The sequence below is a fragment of the Rhizopus delemar genome, genomic scaffold (assembly GCF_000149305.1).
Source record: "Rhizopus delemar RA 99-880 supercont3.1 genomic scaffold, whole genome shotgun sequence".
In the NCBI taxonomy this organism is placed as follows: domain Eukaryota; kingdom Fungi; phylum Mucoromycota; class Mucoromycetes; order Mucorales; family Rhizopodaceae; genus Rhizopus; species Rhizopus delemar.
Genome location: NW_027137827.1, coordinates 1,917,539 through 1,936,303, shown reverse-complemented (window position 1 = coordinate 1,936,303; position 18,765 = coordinate 1,917,539). Strand labels below are relative to the sequence as shown.

The 18,765-nt window shown below is 34.5% G+C and overlaps 7 protein-coding genes across 7 annotated transcripts; 3 read left to right on the top strand and 4 right to left on the bottom strand.

Moving 5' to 3' along the window:
- Positions 1 to 1,162: 1,162 nt before the first annotated feature.
- RO3G_00765 (uncharacterized protein) lies at positions 1,163 to 1,523 on the top strand (the record flags this gene model as incomplete). The annotated part of the gene is made up of 2 exons (XM_067655356.1): positions 1,163 to 1,430; positions 1,477 to 1,523. 2 exons carry the CDS (start codon positions 1,163 to 1,165, stop codon positions 1,521 to 1,523), a joined length of 315 nt encoding a protein of 104 aa, XP_067511457.1.
- Positions 1,524 to 2,606: 1,083 nt separating this feature from the next.
- On the bottom strand, positions 2,607 to 2,903 carry RO3G_00764 (uncharacterized protein; the record flags this gene model as incomplete). The annotated part of the gene is made up of 3 exons (XM_067655355.1): positions 2,607 to 2,617; positions 2,660 to 2,820; positions 2,884 to 2,903. 3 exons carry the CDS (start codon positions 2,901 to 2,903, stop codon positions 2,607 to 2,609), a joined length of 192 nt encoding a protein of 63 aa, XP_067511456.1.
- Positions 2,904 to 5,832: 2,929 nt separating this feature from the next.
- RO3G_00763 (uncharacterized protein) lies at positions 5,833 to 8,006 on the top strand (the record flags this gene model as incomplete). Its single annotated transcript, XM_067655354.1, has 3 exons — positions 5,833 to 6,280; positions 6,431 to 6,966; positions 7,026 to 8,006. 3 exons carry the CDS (start codon positions 5,833 to 5,835, stop codon positions 8,004 to 8,006), a joined length of 1,965 nt encoding a protein of 654 aa, XP_067511455.1.
- Positions 8,007 to 8,561: 555 nt separating this feature from the next.
- RO3G_00762 (uncharacterized protein) lies at positions 8,562 to 9,008 on the top strand (the record flags this gene model as incomplete). Its single annotated transcript, XM_067655353.1, has 1 exon — positions 8,562 to 9,008. One exon carries the CDS (start codon positions 8,562 to 8,564, stop codon positions 9,006 to 9,008), a length of 447 nt encoding a protein of 148 aa, XP_067511454.1.
- A 1,246-nt stretch (positions 9,009 to 10,254) lies between these two features.
- RO3G_00761 (uncharacterized protein) lies at positions 10,255 to 13,689 on the bottom strand (the record flags this gene model as incomplete). Its single annotated transcript, XM_067655352.1, has 7 exons — positions 10,255 to 11,022; positions 11,084 to 12,620; positions 12,687 to 12,910; positions 12,967 to 13,059; positions 13,113 to 13,286; positions 13,338 to 13,445; positions 13,510 to 13,689. 7 exons carry the CDS (start codon positions 13,687 to 13,689, stop codon positions 10,255 to 10,257), a joined length of 3,084 nt encoding a protein of 1,027 aa, XP_067511453.1.
- A 1,532-nt stretch (positions 13,690 to 15,221) lies between these two features.
- On the bottom strand, positions 15,222 to 15,918 carry RO3G_00760 (uncharacterized protein; the record flags this gene model as incomplete). Its single annotated transcript, XM_067655351.1, has 4 exons — positions 15,222 to 15,439; positions 15,574 to 15,667; positions 15,720 to 15,780; positions 15,896 to 15,918. The coding sequence occupies 4 exons, from the start codon at positions 15,916 to 15,918 to the stop codon at positions 15,222 to 15,224; spliced, it is 396 nt and encodes a 131-aa protein (XP_067511452.1).
- A 1,313-nt stretch (positions 15,919 to 17,231) lies between these two features.
- On the bottom strand, positions 17,232 to 17,663 carry RO3G_00759 (uncharacterized protein; the record flags this gene model as incomplete). The annotated part of the gene is made up of 3 exons (XM_067655350.1): positions 17,232 to 17,371; positions 17,419 to 17,593; positions 17,661 to 17,663. The coding sequence occupies 3 exons, from the start codon at positions 17,661 to 17,663 to the stop codon at positions 17,232 to 17,234; spliced, it is 318 nt and encodes a 105-aa protein (XP_067511451.1).
- Between the last annotated feature and the right edge of the window lie 1,102 nt (positions 17,664 to 18,765).

Below are 18,765 nucleotides of genomic sequence, written 5' to 3'. Positions count from 1 at the left end.
TATGATTAGAACACTATTCATTTTTTTTTTTTTTTTTTTTTTTTTTTTTTTTGCTTTGTTTTATGACCTGATGAAGTAACAAATTCATATTGAATTCCAGTTAATAAAAAAAGTTCTTTTCAATACAAAAGAAGATGAAAAGAACTTGATTTTTAAATAAAAAAGAGGTGATGAATTATGTGCTTAAAAAATAAAGACGAGATCTTTAAAAAGATGCACATTAAATTCCCTATTTGCTTCTTCTATTCCAAAACGAAAAGTATGTTTTACGTATTTTCTTTTTTATGATCCTTGTTAAAAAGCATGAAGCTTTTGAATGATGACAAAAGAACAAAAGATGATAGTCTTTATGGGTTTATAAAAAATAAAGTGACTTGTGGAATACAGTCAATGTGTTTCGTGTACTGACGTTTCTTTGGATCTGTTCTGATGATATGAATGATGTCGATTGAATAAACAACAGAAGGTAAGATCATTTAGTTTTCAGCAGTAAGTCAATCATCTCTTTCCTATCTTTCATACATGACTTCAACAAATGATTTGATATCCAGGCCCAACTAGAATAACAGATGACATGTAAGAATAGAAATTATAGAATACGATTCAGATGATTAAAAGAGTTTGATGATTTCTGTCCACTTTATTATTCAAACAAGAAACTATGAACAATCTGACAAGACAGATAAAGCAGCATTCACAATCAGTGAAGACTATCCTGTTTATGAAAAAGAGGTAGAATGAAGTGTGTGTTGTTGTTGTTGATTGGAAAAGTATGATTTATAAAATAGGATAGCAAGTTAGAAGCCAAAGAGAATAAGATTCTGATTTGTTTAAGCTCTGTGTTGATGGTGGATAGAATAATGATGTACCTTGTCTGATAAACTCACTTGTAAACCATTCAAAGTGACCGTGCACATAAACCAGATAAAGTCATATGCAGACTGTCGTAGGTTGTGTTACAAATGAAAGAGATCCGAGAGTTCCGAATGTGGTAGTTTGTCAGTGATAAATGTTGAATAAATATTACAACATTTTATATATAAAAAAAAAAGAGGGTTTATCTTTGAGCGAACAATGAAATAACATTCGATTTACACGTGAAAATACAGTTTAAAATAAAAATAAAAAGGAGGAAAATCTTTCTTTTTCTTTGTGAGCACAAATGACAGTTGCATCTTTTATTACAAACAAGATATTAAACACCAATAATCATAACCATTCACCACCTTATGATGATCCTTGGACGATAGAAATAAACAATTTGGCTGAAAGAATAAAGAATGATGCGAGGGACAAGTTGGACAAGCAAAGTATCTCTCGAGGAATGAAATTAGTTTTGATTGCAGTAGATGAATATGAACAAGGAAATGAATCGATCGCATTGGATATTTATTTGACAGGTGTTGATAAAATCATGATGGCCTTACCAAGTAAGAGAATAGAAGACATGTACTTTATGATTTATAAAATGATTAGATCAAACAGACACAAAGATGGCCATAAAAGAAAAACTTTTAATGTAAAATAAAAAGTCAAAGATCGTCTTGAACTAACCCAGTCTATAGTTTAAAGGAAAGAATCGATAAAGACAAGTTTGGTTTGCTGTCAAGTAGAGATCCTATCAATAAAGTGATGTCATCAACCGATAAAGACCCCATCATTCAATTCAAACAGTTGGGTCAATCTGTGGTGAGTGGGTCAGTGAGATTAGCTGTGTTTATCAAACGATCACCTATTCCAGGTAATGGATTATGTCTTGAATTGAGCTTTGCTGATGATAAAATAGATTTAATGAATTACTTTTTTCGTTGTTTCTTACAGTTCAGTTTATGGATTGATAGAGAATATGATGTGATGAATAGAGCAAAAAAGACGGGAATAGAGATGATAAAGATTGGATTAAGAGTAGAACAGAAATATCATTTACATGAAATCATATCAGAAAGTCTATATACAATTATCACTGCAGTATTAAAAGCTGTGATTGTATTTAAAGAATCATAACCTATTTATTATAAACAAATCACATCATTCTTCAACATCACCTCGATCAATTCACTCAACGGCTGTAGTTCTTTTCTTTCTAATAAATCAAATTCTTTTGCAAATGATATAAAATGTGCAAATAGTGAATTAAAGTGTGGTTCTTCATTTAGACTCAATACTTTATCATAATGTTCATGATAAATGTGTGCAAATAACCTAAACATTTCTACAAACATCCTTTTTATCACTGGTATCAACTCTTTAGAGAAATCAGCTCCTATCCTTATTGATTAATAACAGTCCTTCCCACTTTTATTTTCTTTACCTGATTTTGTAGGGAATATAGATTCATCATTCAGCGTATTCTCGATGCTTGTCGTCATATAATCAATGTACTGTGGTGCTGACAACCTAACTTTTTTGGATAATGAATCTGACCAGGTATATTCAACGCTATACTTTTTATCAATCACACATTCTTTTTTTTTTTTCAATCATCCTCACTCACCCTGGACCTGCAGACATTGTTGGGCATTCTTCTGGTGTACAAAAGGCAGTAATAGACCCATAAAATAAGTTGAGATGATTAAAGAATTCGAATGCTTTTTTTTTTTTTTGAATCAAATCAGACCTTTTTAAAGAAAAAAAAAATAAAAGCTTTTATTTTGCTTACTATTAAAAGATAACCATTCGTTCATGTCTACATATTTTGGTAATTCGACAATTGTCTTGAAATTTCCTTGAACAAGCATATGATTGACATAAGGTTCACTTAAATAAAGTTGCTGCTGTGTTGATTTCTGTTTATATGACTTGGCATTCTTTTTTCCAAAACTAAGTTTATTTTAGTTATTTCTAAAAAGTCCTTTCTTCTCTTTCAACAAAATGTCCCTTTACCTCAGTCCAAGGAAATTCATTTTAAGTTGGTTGTAATAAGAGCAAATGGTGTTCCTTTGGGCGGAATTAGAATGTTCTTTACGAATTGTTTGAGTTTAAATAAGTTGTTCTTGATTCTATTTGGTTGCCCACATCCCTTTTGGAAAAGAAAGATGACGCCAAGCGAATGATAAGCTGGATGGTAGCCTTGATGAATTTAATAAATAACACACTTTAAATCATCCAAGTCTCTCTCTCTCTCTCTCTCTTTCTCTCTCTTTTAGAATCAATTCATCATCCTGCTCTCTTTTAATTTCTTAATTAACTGACATACGATTCCTATCAAGAAACACTGCATAAGAAAAATCAGTGAAGAAGCCATCCAATGCCGTCCTGAAGAGGTTTGACAACGACTAAAGTAATCAAAGATGTCAAAAAGGAGAACTCAGTGGAGAAAGAGGCTCAGGTGATAAAGTAAAGAATGGAATCATGCCATCAAATTCACAGCGACAATTAGGACGATAAAGGTCAAACCTATGCCTTGTATCATTATCATTGCAAATGAATCAAAAATAGTGTCAAAATTTGTTTAAAAAAGTCTACAAAAGCATCAAATCATTCATCCACAGAATCTATTTTTTTTTTTTTTTTTTTTTTTGCACAACTGAAAATTAATCAAACGACAATATTCCATTTTACAAGTACGCAGTATATGGCCCGTAAGACTCAATGAGACTCATGATTTTTTTTTACCTCCAACAAAATTTTATAAAGCAATTTCCTTTTCGAATTTTTTTTTTCAAGTATTGATGAGTCCTATCACTTTAGAAAATGAGAATACTTGTTAAAAAACTAAAGCATTCACCTGTCAGGTCTCATTGTAACAGGTCCTAATATTGACTTATCGATTCGAGCTTTTGACAGTGGAGAGTAATTATCCAAAGACAGATTCAAACGCCTAAAAGGTTGGCATGATTTAAAGAGATAAGACAAAGTCAATGAAGCCATTAACAAAGGCTACTCATTCTGACTAATAGTTGTTGAGTTCAAAGTGATTAAACTAGTTTATTGAGAAGAGGTAAACGTATATAAGCGTTGCATTTTCCAGACTTTTTTTTACGTCCGCAATTATGGCTTTAAGATGTTTAACACGCTCTGTTTTTCTTTGGGAAAATAAAGCATGGTTTATGTCTACAAGTAAAATCTAAAACTTCATTTTGTACCAACAGTATCAACGATATTAATGTTGAAACTGAGAAAGAGTTGAGAAAGAAGAATACTAAGACCATATTAAAGAATAGAAAGAGATATGAAGTACACTACATAAAGCTTTTTTGTTGTCCAACATTAAACTAAAAAAAAAGTGTGATAAATGTTCAAACCCTGATAAGGTAAATCTTATTTCAGGTTCCTTCTAGAAAGCTACAAAAAAAAGGGGCATCTCTTTGCTTCTTTGCTAAGCATATAGAAGAGGCAGACGTAGTTTTGAACTTTGATATGAGAGTTACATTTATACCTTATCCTCTTTTTGCATAAGTTGCTTCAAGCAAATGCTAAAGAACAATCAATTTTTGCATCATAACTGACCTGATAAGATAAAAAGTGATAAAACAGGGGTACGCGTCGTGTTCCAAGAAAAAAAGACATTTAAAAAGAGTGAATGGAAGACTTGTTTTGTTTATTCATCGTTTTTTTTTTCCTTTCAGTTTAAAAACAACATGCGTAAAAAGAAAAAGAAAAAACTCCTATTGTCTCGCTCTCTGGTCCTCTTCTCTCGCTACCTGGTCTTCTTCTTTCGCTATTTGCTCTTTCATTTATGGACATGGCTATACTCCCTGCTTCATTAAGCTTTTCTAGACAACAGTCAATTATACACTGTCAACAAAACTATCGCCGTTCTCTTCTGAAAAGGAAGCAGAACTAGGCTGCAATCGATGATTGCTTTACTTTTCGGAGGTAAGCACTTTTATTCTTATTTTGTTTATGTCTTGATGGCTGAAACTGACACTTCATATACCCTATCAGTATGTTATTTTAACTGAAAGTGCAAAATTAAAAATTAAAAAAAAAAAAAAGAGTGAGCATTGACAAATAAAAATAGAGAAGGAAATCAATTCCCTCAAGCCCTTTGTTAACAATCATCTTTACCTGAAAAGGACTATGCTTGTTACTTGTGTTGGAAAATATAAATTACTTTACAAATTAATTTATTCATGATTATATCTTACCCCTCTTAAATTACACAACCTTTCATTTTCCTTGAAAATACGATTGCTTATTAAAAAATGAGGGAGGGTATAAGCATCTAGATTCATAAAAAGATAAAATACAATTGTACATGTCAAATACTCAAACTGAGAAAACAAAAGGAATGAACATTCTACTCCTATTATTATCCTATAAAAACTCACTCCTATTCAAAGCTAAATACACTTGGTTCTCTTACAAAGTTATATGCTGATCTGTCTTTGAAAAAGGGATCAGTTTTACTTTTTCATAAAAGCATTTTAGTCCACACACCAGACACTGCTTACGTTAAACCCTTTCAGTTAAGCAAAGTTTTAAAACCTTATGCAAAAAAAACCTACTTTTGAAAAAACAAAAAAACAAATATAGCTTCAAGCCTAATATCCTTTAAAACTACTCCAAAAGAAAATCTTGTATGAATCAATAGTTGAGTCATTGAAGTTTAAAAAAAAAGAGATGACTTTGTGTAACATGCGAGCCCTATTGTAATCAATCTCCTCACATACAGATACCCATTTTCTTTCTTTTTTTTTTTTATTCCTTTTTTTTTTCAAAATTCCAAACATGAAACTCACTGACCACCTTCTTTCACTGAATAAATCTGAATTTGAAAAGGCCACGCAGCATCCGTTTTTGACTAAAGTGGGTACACTGGAGATAAAGCCAGAACATTTGAAAGCCTGGTTGATTCAAGACAGATATTACACAGGCGGATATATAAAGATGATGGGCATCATGATTTCTCGATTACCTCTTTACGAAGAACAAAGAGAGCTAGGTGACAATGATCCTTCTTACACTCCCGAGAGAGCACAGAGGATCATCAAGACCTTGTCCTTTGCCTTATCCAACGTGCATCGCGAATCCAACTTTTTCACAGACCTTCTGAGTCGATCCCCCTATGCGGCTCAAGGGTCCTTTGAGCAAAAGGAGTGGACGACGCGCTATGTTGATTTTCACAAGAAGGTTGCTTATGAGAGTGGATATGATTTAGGAGAAGCCTTGGTCGTTCTCTGGGCCATGGAATTCGTCTTTTACACCGCTTGGAGTCATGCCAAAGCGATCAATGCGGGCCGTGGAAAGGACTCGGAGGAGGCTCATGTCAAGACCTGTCATGAACTGATGACGAATTGGACCTTGGAAGAATTCAAAGAGTTTGTGGATGATTGTGGTTCGCTTGTGAATGAACTCGTCTTTGATGACCCTAAACGCTTGGCTAGCTTTGAAAAAGTCTATAAAGACACTTTGGCTCTTGAAGTCAAATTCTGGGACATGGCTTATGACTGATTTATTTTATTTTTTTCATCGACTGTTAATAAAGCCTTTTCTCTCTCTCTTTTTTTCTTCTTCTCAAATTTTATGTCTGTCAATATACCTTATATCCTACAAAGAAAGTGTAAAGACAGAAATGGTATCAGAATAACAAAAGAATACCTTGAATCCTTTTGGAACCAAGAACAACCACGACCTTTACCAGACACAGACGAAGCCTATGACCAACTCCTTCAAGACTTTCTTCATAAAGATATTGCCTTGACTTCAGAGCCTGTTATCCCAGAAAACTTTGGTCAAAACACCATCGAGACATTTCCCTTGGGTCATTTGCGGCATGGTGGAGGCGTGGTTTTGCAGATCCAAGACACGGTTGACATTTGTTATTCTGCACTTTCACTTTTAAACAACTTGACCAATGCTACACCCATCAGACAGATTTATGGCGAAAGGAACAATCACGAACAAATTACTTTTCCGAGAGGCATGCTGCGTTGGACATTGACAGACGGAAAGAATCAGATTCAAGCCATGGAAGTAGAAACAATACCTGACTTGTCACTAACAACACCCTTTGGTTGCAAGGTAACAACTTTGATTTTATGTTTTGCTTATCAATTGAAAACAAAGGATGATTTGCATAGATACTTGTCAAAAGCTGTCAGGTGAGAAGAGGAATGTTGCTGTTGGTTAAAAATAGCATAAAAGTGTTGGGTGGCGATGTCTTGGAGCTTTATGGAGGCAATATGCTCAAGGAATTGGAAAATCGATTCAAGGAAAGCATAAGGCAAGTGAGTGATAGGGCAATGCCAGAGGCAAGAGGGCCAGTGGCGACACAATCTCCACTTTTGTTGAATGATACAATCGCCGAGGATGAGCTGTTGGATGATGACGATTTTGATGACACTGAACTAGAACGTATAAAAGTAGATCTCGTTGAACATTCAGAAGCTTCTTTTGACAATGGTCCTGGCTTCTTTGCAAGTATAGATCAAATATCGTCAAACAATAAAAACGACTTGCAGCAAAACATAACCTCGCATGATGACTCTGATTTGAATGGCAGCACTTTGATCTCTCATGATGATCAACAGCAAGCCTTTTTGAACAACACGAGAGAAATCGGTTCATCTCCTTTATTGTCAAAAAGGAATCGTATGATGCCCCATAGTAACATGCGTTCTAAAAAGCGAAACAGTGTGGGAACACGAGCAAACACAATATCAACCGCTGTATCCTCTGAAATTTCACCGAATGAAACGATTGGCCATCAGTCAACACAAGAACAAGTACCTTGGGTTGACCAAAGTTTCTGGGACGATTTTAGCAAGGCGACGAGCCAGGAAAAGAAGAATGAGGACGATGGTGTCTTTGTAGACAGTCAAGGAAAGGTCCATATTACATTTTCCAAACTTCAACAAACACTTGAAGCAATAGAAAATAATGGTTGCGTTGGCAATCTGCCGGACGTAGTCATTGTTAGAGCAAGGTGCATACAGTTTGGTAAACTAGTGACTTCCAACCGCCTGTATTCTTTGGTGCTATTCTTTGATGATCCTGATCAAGCAACCGGTAATCCTGTTCAGATCATATTTAGTAACGACGTAAAGCATAAAAGTTTTTAATGTGTCACAAGCTGAACCTGGAACTATTACTAGGCCCTGGCAAAATTACTGGATGCTACAAGACAGCATGTGGTCGATACAAATATTGCTGGAGGACAAAAGGCTGTACTGAGACATGTATGCAATAAAGCGAAGAAAAAGAAAAGTACAAAAAGAAAAAACTTAAAATTACATTGTCTTTATTAGATTTTTAAACCATTCGATAAAAAAGTAAGAAATGCTATAGCAGATATTGAAATAGATCTATCAATCACACAAAAATCAGACAGTGGCTTTCTGTTACCAATGGGCATTGGCTATGTAAGTCTGTAAAGTTAACATTGAAATATACAGTATATACCTCCTCTCTTTCACTCACACATTCCTTTTCTTTCATTGTAAATAAACTCAACCTCAAAACACGGGCACACGGACCGTGATGGGCCTTTTTTTTCCGATCCATGTTTGACTCATTTCAATCCCGAAAGATATGCATGAATATAAAACTAAAGGATCAAGGCTCTTCTTTTTTTTTATTATTATTATTATTACTACTACTATTCAAAACAAGACAAAATGACCTCTTTATCTACATTGATTTATTATCCTCGCTCTATCTCTCTTTTATCGTCTGGTATCTTTGCTGGTTTTGCTGTCTCTGTTCTTTATGTAAGCGTGCCATCCATCAAGGCCTCCAAGGATCCCTTACCAACCTTTGTAACAACATACGGTCAAGGTGCAAAACTTGCTATTACCAACATTCTCATATCAAGTACTGCTAGCGGTTACTGCTATTACAAAACCAAAAACCCCAAGTTTCTTTATGCTGCCTTATTTTCCGCATTCAGTGCACCTTTCACTGTATTCTTTATTGCACCTGTCAATAATCAATTGTTTGCACTTCAAAAGGATGATTCCTATGACATAAACAAAGTATATGGTCTCGTTGACAAATGGGCAATCTTACATGGCATCAGAACCATTGCTGGAACTGCTGCTTTCATCATTAATGTCTTTATGTAATTAAAAGTTTATTTTTTTATTGTTATAAATTTGTTTATTTTTTTTATATTCTTTTTCTTTTTTTCTTTTTGTGGAGTAAGGATCTTTTACATTTCTTGTAATGACTCAAAATTCGTATTCTTCACTTGATGAAGCAACAAGAGAGGCTTTAGCCTTAATAGAAAAAGAAAGTGCGATAGAACCTTTATATGTTTTTTTTTTTAAACAAAAAAAAAACTAACATTATGTGTATACAGCCGAAACAAAAATAGAGCAATTACTTCAACATGTCAAGGGTACTTGTGATTCTATCAGAAAAAATGGTGCAAACCAACTAGCCAAACTTCCTCCTGAAATTCGACAGTTGACTGCTGAGGAAGTCTGTCTTACAGATAAAGAAAATTTTGAAGAACTTTTGAAACAGTTAAAACCTAAAAAGTTGTCAGAATTTGATACAGAAAGAATGTAATGTGCATAACAACTAAGAAAGGGAGAGACTGCAGTTCGATCTAATCGTATGGACAATAGAGAAGCTATAGAGAAGCAAGTAGAAGAAGAGAAAGAGGAGGAGGAGGAGGAGGGGAATGATAGTTATATAGACAGCGAGCTTCCACTTGGTCGAGTACCGGTAAAGAAAATATAAGAAGGAAGTTGTAAACACGGGTGTTAAGGGTATGCATAAAATAGACAGGCCAAAGAGAAAACACGCCAAGCATGGGTCCTCTTTTTATTCGATTAGAAAGACAAGACAAATCAAACATTAGCATCAAACTGGACCCTAATCAGACTGTGTCTGAACTTGGAGGATATACGCTTGTTGCGCCAGATAATATCATGTGGCAATTAGAGAACAAAACACATAGACATCACGTATGGGAACAAGTAGAAGACATAAGATCTCAGCTAGCGTTATTTCAGACACAATTATTAAAGAAAAACAACACACAGTAGGCATAATATTCTTTCATGTCATCATCACATTCACAGACAAGCGGATTGCAACTGAATAACTTATGAATACAATGTATTGCATATAAAACATGCTTTCTTTTGATTTGCTTTGTTACATGGAAAAAATCATAAAGTTTAATGAAAAATGGTTAATATGATGTCCTTCAACCTTTTCTTGACAGGACTGTTTGTCCTTCGAAACTACAAACAATGGGCTTTATTTCAACTATACACAAAAACAAAAATGAGAAACTTTTGAAAGAAGGAAAAAATATATAACAATCTCTATGTTATTTAAAGAAGAGATCTAAAGTGTCTACCATCCATACTCTGAATTTTTAAGACGAAGATATTCATAAATCTTATTTCCGGTTTCCTCCTCACGAAGATGAATCATATACACAATACTAGTCTTTTGAGTTTCATCGGATAACAAGAATGAAATACGTTTTGAGCTAATCTTTTCTACGTTACCACTTCTCACCACAGCGCTTACTAACTTGGTCTTTTCATTTTCAATCTGTATCATCATTCGCATACTTGGTGTCTGTTGGGAGATCAGGGTCGTGACGCTTCCAAATGTATTCCATTTGCTTGTCTCGGTTTGAACAAACAATTTGGCTTTACACTGCATCAGGGGCTTGAGTGTCTGGGGGCAGTTCACATTGTCGACCGGTTCAACTTCATCTTCTGGCTCCATAGTAGGTGACAATGCTGGTGGCGATGGTTGAATAGATTCTTGGTGTGCGTGCTGCAATATGTTGACCAGTACAGAGGCCTCCTGAGGCTGAGGGAAATGAATCAAGTAGTTTTCTTTCTTGGATCCCATGTAAACAGATACACTGACGTCTGTAGGGGATGGCTGTCTGATGACTGTATTCGGTAATACCCACGCATTCAAATAGAGCTGTCCTGTATTTTGTAATTCAACTGCCACACAAGTGCGATTGCTGTGGGTCAATCTTACTTGGAGTAAACATTGGCCGTCGGCTGCATACCATGATTGATTATTCCAGTGAAAGACTTGACATTGGTCATTCCTGTAAAGGATTTGTTTAATGCTGTTATTAATAGAAGCATTGGGCTACATGGAGAAAAAAGGGGTTAGCTGTTTTTTATATATCGATTACCATAAACTCTCTTACACTGTGAGGAGGCGAATTCCATTCATCACTAAAGTTATTCATTTGAACGTGAGATGAAGAAGGGGATGGGACATTAAATTGTTCAGGAGACTGTCGAAGACCAGGTGGAGACCCACCATTATTGTACTGAGATCTCATACTCTGTGGCTGAGATGAAGAAGGGTCATTGCTGTATGCTCTAGGGCTTTGTTGATTTCGCGAAAGGGGTCCATTCATAGGTTGATTATTATACTGAGACCTAGGGCTTTGTTGCTGCTGTTGAACAGAGGAAGGAGGTTGCATTGGTCGATTACTATATTGAGGCATACCGGCTGCTGATGGAGCTTGAGATCCGTTACTGGTGTTTGTTGGGCGAGACGAATAAATTTGCTGTGGTGAGGGTTGTTGAGGGAGTGGCTTTTGGTAATGCTCCCTCATGGATGATGTCCTGGGTACTGTTTTTTGAAGGGCAGCTCTGGCAGTAGCAGGAGCATTTGCGCTTTGTAACAATCTGTCTTTTTTCATAGTTGTTTCCAGGTATTCCTCCGTATTCTGAGTGACGGCCTGCATTATTTCGGGTACAACAGCCCTTTGCACTTCTACGGCTCTTGGGGAAGCAGGCTTTTCGGAAGCGTTCATAGTTGATATATTCGATTTGAGAGAGGAAGAGGAAGGAAAAAAAGAATCTTCAGCGATTGAATTTGAAATTGACATTGTTCCCATTTGGTCAATTGATGCCTGGATATAGGCCATTTGAACATGGCCAGCGTCTTTAACTGGATGATTAACATTCTGTTTAATAGGAGAAGCACTGTTCACGTTGAGATTAACTTTATTTGGTTGATCCATGGTAGATGCTTTTTGTATTTGTGCAACATTAGGAACTTGTGGTAGGATTTTGACAGACTGAGATGAAGTGCTAGCCAACCCTTCAATCAGTAAATCTATTTCTTTTTCGTCTTCAGATAGTTCATGACTATATACATACGTTATGACATTCTCTAACTTCGTATTCGCTCTTGGTTTTCCCTCTATTACTTCGTCGTTCGCTTTGTCGGAGCTTTCTAAAGGAGACGCTCCGCTGTTTTTATAATAATAACCAAGAAAGTCCTGATTCTTGGCAGCATAGCTATCATCACTGTAAGCATCACTCGGTAATTGCGATGAAAGCATCTTCTTTTGAGCAACCAGTTGCAGTGGACGAGACCTAAGCTGTATGTTCTTTGGACTGTCTTGATCTACACCAACCCACGTGTTTCGTATTTCTTTGGAGTCTGCACGGATAATAAAATGTTTTCTGCCAATGACAGAAATCTGAATTAGGTATTCACCTAGAATTTCTCTTTCGAACGCTTTTGCTTTTACAGCAACATCACAAATTGGTATAGGAGGATACATTAAAGAATAAGATTGATTGCCTAATTCACGGCACACTACCAAGACCTCAGTCGTTAGCACAAGGTGAACCCTCGTGGGTAAGCCATTGGGTTCATTTGAGAGCATCACAAAACTATCTCTCATTACCATTTGGCTTCCTGGGTTTGAAATACGGAATTGTCTATAATCCTATAAATAGGAGACGATCTATTTTAGTTTCATTTTAGGTCAATTATACTAAATTTACTTTACAACGTGTGTTCCTCTAAAGAGATCCATTGTTTCCGAACAGTTCACTTGATTTTCAAACACTTTCAAATCAAATTCAAAACCAGCTTGATTGTTTTTATGTGTTACGTTTGTGTTGCGATTTACTTTTTGTGACTTTGTTAAAATCATGCCAATTTTCTTGTTGGCATTCATGAACAACTTGTAATCAGGCGTACTTGAATCAATTCCTTCCAATAGTCTCTATATATAGACTTATAAGAAAAGGTAAATACAAATAATATTAACCGTATACTTACGCTATACAAACTCTCGTAATACTTTAATTGTTGAATGGGTGCATTAAACAATGACTCGAGAGTAATTTGATAGGATGTTACACTGGATAGTTTCTATGTAGAAACGTAAGAAGATTTACTTGGGTTTTTTTTTATTTTTATTCTACTTGAATTAAATTGGAAATAAAGGCATCTGAAAGAATATCTTTACGCTGGTTAATATTTGGTATATAACTTCGGCAATAATTGGTGTAAGGTATTTCCAAATCACTAATCCATTGTATAAGAACATCATTAAACTCTTGAACAGCTTGTAGGCTATGGACCATTTTTATCAATTTCTATAAACGTATACAAATTAATAAAAATTATTAATTTGCTCTTTTTCTTACTGTGTAAAATTGTTTATTTGTCTTTAAAACATCATGAGTATGTTTCAAAAGCTCAGAGAACTCAGGTATGGCAGAGGTTGTTTGCTTCATCCAAACAGAAGACACTTGCTATAATAAACAAATAAAAATTGAGTTATTGTACATCCAATATCTGTATTGCATTTTATTTTACTGAATCTATCAATTTTAAGGATTCCATGTAAGACTGTTCTGTCTCAATCAGTTCATTGAGGATACTTGCTTGTTTTATAAGTTCGATTGAATATTGAGATGAGGGAGTCAAGGCGTCTTGATTACTTGCTGCTGAGAAAGCACTTGAAGATTCAGAAGAGATTGTACTTACTGACAACATTGAGTAAAGTAAAACAAAAAGCTATTGAAAGTAAAAAAAAAAAAAAAAAAAAAAAAAAAAAAAAAAAAAAAAGTTCAGAAAAAAACAAACGATGTCTGTATAAAAATAAAAGCAAGTATTTATGTTATCATGTATCAAATACAGAAGCTAGGCAAATACAATGTTCCTGGTGTCAATTCGCGGTTTCAGGATTGACCAATTAGCAAATCTTATTTTTCTAATACGCGGGTTTTTAACTTCAAAATGATCACTTATTTTATATAAAAATCGACAAGGCAGAATCGTTGATGAGAGTAGAGCTGAGGCTACGAAGTGGAAGGAAGAAGCTAATATTACAAATTACAAGCCCTGAATGGTTTTAGTAAATGTAGTGAGCCTTAACTGCTTGAGCAAGATCCAAGTGGCCAAATATTAGTCTAAAAATAGATAAACTAGCCAATAAAGTAGCAAGAAACTTAGGGAAGCAGTACAGTGTTTACACTTAACCTTAAAAATGCTTCTATGTACAATATAAAGTTTAAGTTTTTTAAGGCTGTAAAAGTTAGATCTTCCAAATATAGAGCCTTTAAATCATAGATCCCAACTCAAAGTCTAAACTAAAAGAAGCCCCCATCAGTCTGCATTTCAAGGCAAAGAAATGATGATTAAGCCTCTCAAATAGAATATATACATGTATACTCAGGACAAATTTAATAAAGGGCATCTTTCCTTCTTCTATCTAAGAAGCGTTATAGCTTCTGACTTATTTATTTTTAACTACCTGGGAAAGACCACAAATCATTAAGATAATGCTAAAAACATTTGCAACAAAGGTTCTGATTGATTGAGACACTTCATTTTTATGGTCGATTTTATATGAATACATGCATAATGCTTTTAGATGCTATAGTGTCTCTATTCTATGTTATACTATATTAACTATATTTGAGCAAAACATGTGTTTTTCTTGCAATATTTTCACCACACCAACAGTTTTCCCATAAAACAAGACCTTAATTACTTATTTTTTTTATAACCGTAAGAAACAATTATCCTCTTTTGTTTTACCAAACATTACTTAAGAGATAGACACTAGTATAAAAAGAAGTAATAAAGACACATAAATTCAGTATTTCGTACATATGCTATGACTAAAAAGATCTGATGTGATAAATCACTTTTACTTGGATGAATAAAATAAAATGAGATTCGAGATAATGCTAGAATTTATTTATTCATAAAATGCTTTGCAATAGACATAACTTGATCACCGCAGAACCTGCCTAAGCTTCCTTGGGAAGCTGATATTTCGTCAAATTTCTTTACACAATCCCCTTTCTCAAAAGGAACACGGCTTACACAAAAAGGAACCGGTTCACAGCTATGGTCTCCATACAATGCAGGTGTTGTATGATCCCCAGTAACAACTACAGTGTATGATTCATCCAGCCTTTGGTTGAGTTCTTGCAAGACTAACCCAATCATTTCATCTATTCTCTCAAGATAATAAATCTTTTGATTGGAGTTATACCTCTTTCTTCATCGAAAGAAATTTATATCCTTACCTTTTTATTGACATCTTTGTCATGTCCTGCCTCGTCTACTGCTTTCAAATGGCAAAATCCAAAGTCATATTCATTCGATGTAATATTTTTGATACATGCTTGTGCTTTTGCATTAAAATCTGAAGAATAATCACCAGTTGCACCAGGCACCTTAAGTAAATCCATTCCTAGTGTCATGCCAATGCCTGCTATAATACACGTAGGTGCTATTAAAAAGGATTTCAAGTTATGAATTTGTTCTATGCTTGGGACCTTACGCAAATCATGTCAACAACTTTACTTCTTTATAAATGAATTTTTTATACCTCTATGCAGCTGGAGCATCCTCTTAATAATATACAGTTTGCTGGATTCTTTCCTTGCTTTATACGATCTTTGTTGAGAGGGTGCTCAGATAATATGTTGATGAATGCATCCGATAATTCATTTACAAGCTAAAAGAAAGAAAAATAAGAAAGGCATTATCCTACTCTTTCTGCAGCTTACCTTGCTAGTCATTCTAGAGTCTTCATTATCTACAGTAGGCTCACAATATATCAGTGGCTTACTTTAGAATAAGTTAATATATGATACATTTTGCTCAGTCCCAATTCAACTTACTTATCCTTCAAAGGATCAGTTCCAGTAATAGTATCTGTGATTCTTGGGCCCCTCACCCTTACGCCGCATCGGTGCTCAATTGCATATTGTACAACTATTTCATGTTCTGGAAAAGACGGCAACTTGCTTTAAGAAAAAAGAATGATGGGTAGGTGTTTGAGCATGCATTGATACTAATGTCTTACATATTATTCACAGCCTCACAAAAAACAGGTCCTAAGTTTCCAAAATGTGAATCTGCTTTTCTAAGTTTGACGATGCCTGTTTCTTTTTCAAGATATGCGAAGTTTGACTAAAAGCAATGGAATAAGAGGTCGAACAGCCGAGATACAACATTGCAAAAATTAATGATACCTTGAAAGCAATATCTCCTGGTTTCATTTCTAAGCCAGCACCCATGCTTTCAAACGCGCCTCTTCCTCTGTAATATCTAAAAAGGTATAAGCATCGAGCTTGCATTGCATTTTTTTTTCTTTTACTTCTTAGGATTGTATCCTAATATTGACATATGAGCCACATCGGAACCACATGCCAAGCCAGGCTCAACTGGATCTAATAAACCATTCCACCCACATTCTTTCTTATTTTGTAAGTTTATTGAATATTCAAGCTGTTTATATTTTCATTTTGTAATTACCGGCTAATTTATCCATCCACGGTGTACGGGCTACTTGTAAAGGTGTTTTAAAGTCTAATTCAGGGATGGCAACGTCACTAATGCCATCAATTAAAAAAAACAAAAGCCTATTTTTCATTTTGCTTGATCAGAAAAAAAAAAAAAAAAAAAAAAAAAAAAAAAAAGACGGTTTATTTTTATAAAACTTAAAAAGCAAAAGTATCCACAAAATGTCTAATTACATCTTGTCCTTCTTGTATATCATTATCCATACCCATAATCATTCGATGAGATTTTAGAGAATTGATACGAACAAGAACAATATCCCACGGCAACTGCTTCAGATTTTTGAGTATTTTAAGTTGAACAGGGAGACATTTTAATTCATAATCCATCCTGCTTTTGAGATTTGGCCCAGGAAGAGGATTAAACAGGCCTTTGAATTTCGGTTCTTGTATAATTTCTTTCTCGTTCTTCTGCCTTTCTCTAAAAAGAAACGCGCCTTTTTCTTGATCTATGTGGATAGAATAATATCCATCTTGCTCGTCTTTGTATTTCAAAAGAATCTCATTATGAACGCGCCAATGCTTAATTTTGCTCCATGTAACAAAAATAGGAACCGAAGCACATATAGCTATAGCAAATAATAACCTTATAGCAGTTGTTTTATGTTGCACTGGTTTAATTTTATCAAATTTTGTAATGATACTTGGATATTCTGGATCACATGTTCTATTGATTGAATGTCAGTAAAATGAAGTTTTCTCGGCCAAGTTTAGCACCTACATTTCCATATTCGAATCATCAAAATAATCAAAAGAATCCAATGCTGATGTGTAATAAGCTACATTAAAGTCGCCCATAGTATTGGCATAACTTCGTCTGTACTTGAACTTTGACAACGCAGTATAAAACTCATATTCTAAATAGCAAATCAGATGCTGTTATGCAGTAGTCTAAGCATATTACCTGGATCAGCTAAAATCTCAAAAAGAGGTTTACCGTCTCTGAATGTGTCAGAAAAGGTAATTTGATCTGTAGTCGGACTACCGGCCCTTTTCATCATATTATTGATTGCGTAACCGTACCACGCATTATGAGGTATATAAGCACCCAAGTGGGGTGAAGCAAATGAGGTGTAGCTCTATTAAAAAGAGAATGAATTTAGTTTATCAAGAAGCGCAAAAAATTATCTGATAAATTTTGCTTACCATTAATGTTATATTTTTAAATATATCTTGTCTATCCAAAATACCAATTGCAAAGCGAGCTATGATACCGCCCATTGAATGACCAAAGATAGAAAAATGAGAAATGACAATTGAGCGAGATAAATGTAGGTCTACAATATGATCATATATCTAAAAACATTACATCAAAAAGAAAGTAAATCAGATAAAGTTCCTTTGATTTCCTTTGATTTCCTCACTTCTTGTGCTAATCGAAGACCGCAACAATCTACGCCATCGACCATTAAACTATTTTCATTTACTATAGAAATAAGCTTTATGATAATAATGGTTGTCAAAACTGGTTACAAAAAATAGATATACTTTTATAAGTTACTTACAACTTCCATTTCTGGATATCTTTCACATATTTGCTTTGAGGCATATGCAGTATCGATTCTGCTACCCATAACACCATGGACAAACACTATCAAATGCTTTCTCTCCATTTTTATTAGAGTAAAAGAAGGAACAAAAAAGCGAAAGAAAAACGATTATTATCCTTTTGTAACCAATTTCTTCTGTATGGTCCAGACTCAGACTTATAGCTTTGTGCTTATACTTTATTTATCAATACATAAAACTACATTATAAATAGTTTGTAAATTATCGGATAAATCCTTGCTTTTAATAGCGTCTGCACTACTGCAAGGCTTGTATTTATTTTTTACGAAATAAGGCTACATAATGCACTAGTCTTCATTTTCAACTGTATGAAATTCTGTATATGAGAATGTATATTTTTCGCCGTAAAAAAAACATGTTAACCGGTACGCTCAATACATTCTGTTGTGAACTGTAAATTACATACGTTAAAATCAATCATATAAAAGCACTTCTATCCGAAAAGCCGCAAGAGAATTGAAATCAATAACTTAGCAGAAATGAATGTAGTAAAATTTAGAATGTCGTGCAAATGATACTTTTAGTCGAATAAAGTTAATGTGCATTAGCGACAATTCTTTCAGCTTTTGACTTAGTATACGATAACTTTCTTGATGATATTAGTCAACAAGAGTCAATTACACAATTACACATTATCTTAACCTTATATTCATATATGTAGATATTCTGGTCATTCAATCTA